The 1,796-nt window shown below is 69.9% G+C and overlaps 1 protein-coding gene across 1 annotated transcript in view; it reads left to right on the plus strand.

Moving 5' to 3' along the window:
- AURANDRAFT_72797 (hypothetical protein) overlaps positions 1–1,333 on the plus strand; it is a gene marked incomplete at both ends in the record, with an annotated part of 43,511 nt that extends 42,178 nt beyond the window's left edge. Inside the window, one exon of the mRNA XM_009044010.1 lies at positions 1,153–1,333. Within this exon, the coding sequence (XP_009042258.1) occupies positions 1,153–1,333 (181 nt within the window). The remainder of the gene's footprint in view (positions 1–1,152) is intronic.
- Between the last annotated feature and the right edge of the window lie 463 nt (positions 1,334–1,796).

A 1,796-nucleotide genomic window follows, 5' to 3' on the forward strand; every position in this document is an offset into this window, starting at 1 on the left:
ACGCGTCCAGCGCCGCCCGCTGCTCGACCGCTCCCGCAGGCGGTTTCCGAGGCCGTGTGCGTCGTCGCGCGCACGCCGTTTCCAGCGCTCAAAAGTGGCACGCGACCGCGCAGGGACTAGTAGACGCGGACGGAAGCGGCGCGGGGGTCACAGGCGGCCTCATACGGCCTGTGGCGCGGCGCGAAGGCCATATTGAGGCTAATCGTCCGAGAGGTTTGGGTGTGGGGCGAGCTGATGAGCGAGCTTAGCAGCGACGCGGCAACATTGGTGCAAGTAGGTCACTAGTTAGGCGCCTAAAAAATACCTCGCGTGTTACAGCTCCGTGATCACCTGCTTGTGCTCCGCGTTGATCGTCTCCGGCACGGCCAGGCGGGGCAGCTCCGCCACGACCAACCCCGCGTCGCGGAGCGCGTTCGCCGCGACGAAGAGCACGCGCTCCATGGGCGCGCCGCGCGCCTCGTCCTGGCCGCCGAAGACGCCGTCGAAGAGGCCGGCCTCGTTGCGGAAGCCGACGACCTCGCTCCGCAGCACGCCGTCGGCCATCTGCCAGGGCGACGGCGCCGACTGGACGACGAGCGCCGCCGCCGGGTCCACGGCTTCTAGCGCCGCGTCGAGCCCCTCCAGGAAGTAGCGCCCCGTGACCTTCACCACGCGCTCGCAGCCATCCAAAATGCCCGAGTCCAGCGCCCGCCGGATGGCCCGCGCCTCGGCGTGGCCCTTGCCCTTGGCCGCGTCGACGGTGCCGTCGACGAACCTGGGCAGGAAAAGGGTGCGAAATTCCCAACTTCGGAAGCTCATATCTCGGTCGTTTTCCACTCGTTTCGGCTAATTTTTGGACGGGCGATGATCTCTCGGAGTGCTCGCGAAGCGTGGATGCTTTTCTGGACGCGCGCGCGCGGGAAACTCACGTTGAAGCGACGTTGAATCACCCGTTTCCCGCCCTGCGACGAACGACACGAACGTCGCGCCGCGGTGCGCGTCCCGGAGGCTCCCGAGGTGCGCGCCGCTGTTCTCCACGAGCACCACGGGCAACGACGTGCCGTTGGCCCAGCGCGCCAGCGCGCGCTCGTAGTCGCCGCGGCGCAGCGCGGGATCGCGCCGCGCCGTGTGCGTCATGTCTCTCGCGGGACACACCGTCGCCGTCAGCAGCAGGCACCAGGGCGCGCGCGGCGCGCCGCCGATAACTGTCGTGTCTTCTCCCTCGCAACTCTCGCAGTCGCCGCCGTCGCAGCCGAACTCGGCGCAGTCGAAGCGCGGCGCGAAGCCGTTGTCCGACACGAGCCCGCCCGCCTCGCAGCAGCCGCTGCCGCGCCAGTCGTCGCAGGTCGCGTAGCCGTAGTCCGCGAGCGCGCAGTCCTCGGCCGCGAGGCAGACGCCGGCGCAGTCCTCGACCTCGCCGACGCCGCAGCCGCCGCAGTAGCCGCAGTGTCTGTCGCAGGCGTGGGCGTACGGGCACGTGGGGCAGAACCAGGCGCCGCAGTCCAGCGCCGCGTCCGCGCAGGACGTCGCGACGCCGTCGACCCAGAGCGGCTCGTCCGCGCACGTCGACGCGGCTGCGACCGCGAGGCCCAGGAGGAGCAGCAGCGCTGCCTCCATCATGCTGCCCCCTTCAATAAAAAATTCAATTTCGCGATGGCGGGGCTGCTCGGCATCCTCGCGGTGCTCGCCTCCGCGCGAGCCCAGAAGGCCGTGCGGCTCATCAACCTCACGCTCGGCGAGGCGCACCGCGAGTGGGGCCAGTTCTTCGTCGAACGCATGCCCCGGCGCTGCGCGACCTACGACGAGGGCTCGACGCT

The sequence above is a fragment of the Aureococcus anophagefferens genome, assembly GCF_000186865.1.
Source record: "Aureococcus anophagefferens unplaced genomic scaffold AURANscaffold_103, whole genome shotgun sequence".
Lineage (NCBI taxonomy): Eukaryota > Pelagophyceae > Pelagomonadales > Pelagomonadaceae > Aureococcus > Aureococcus anophagefferens.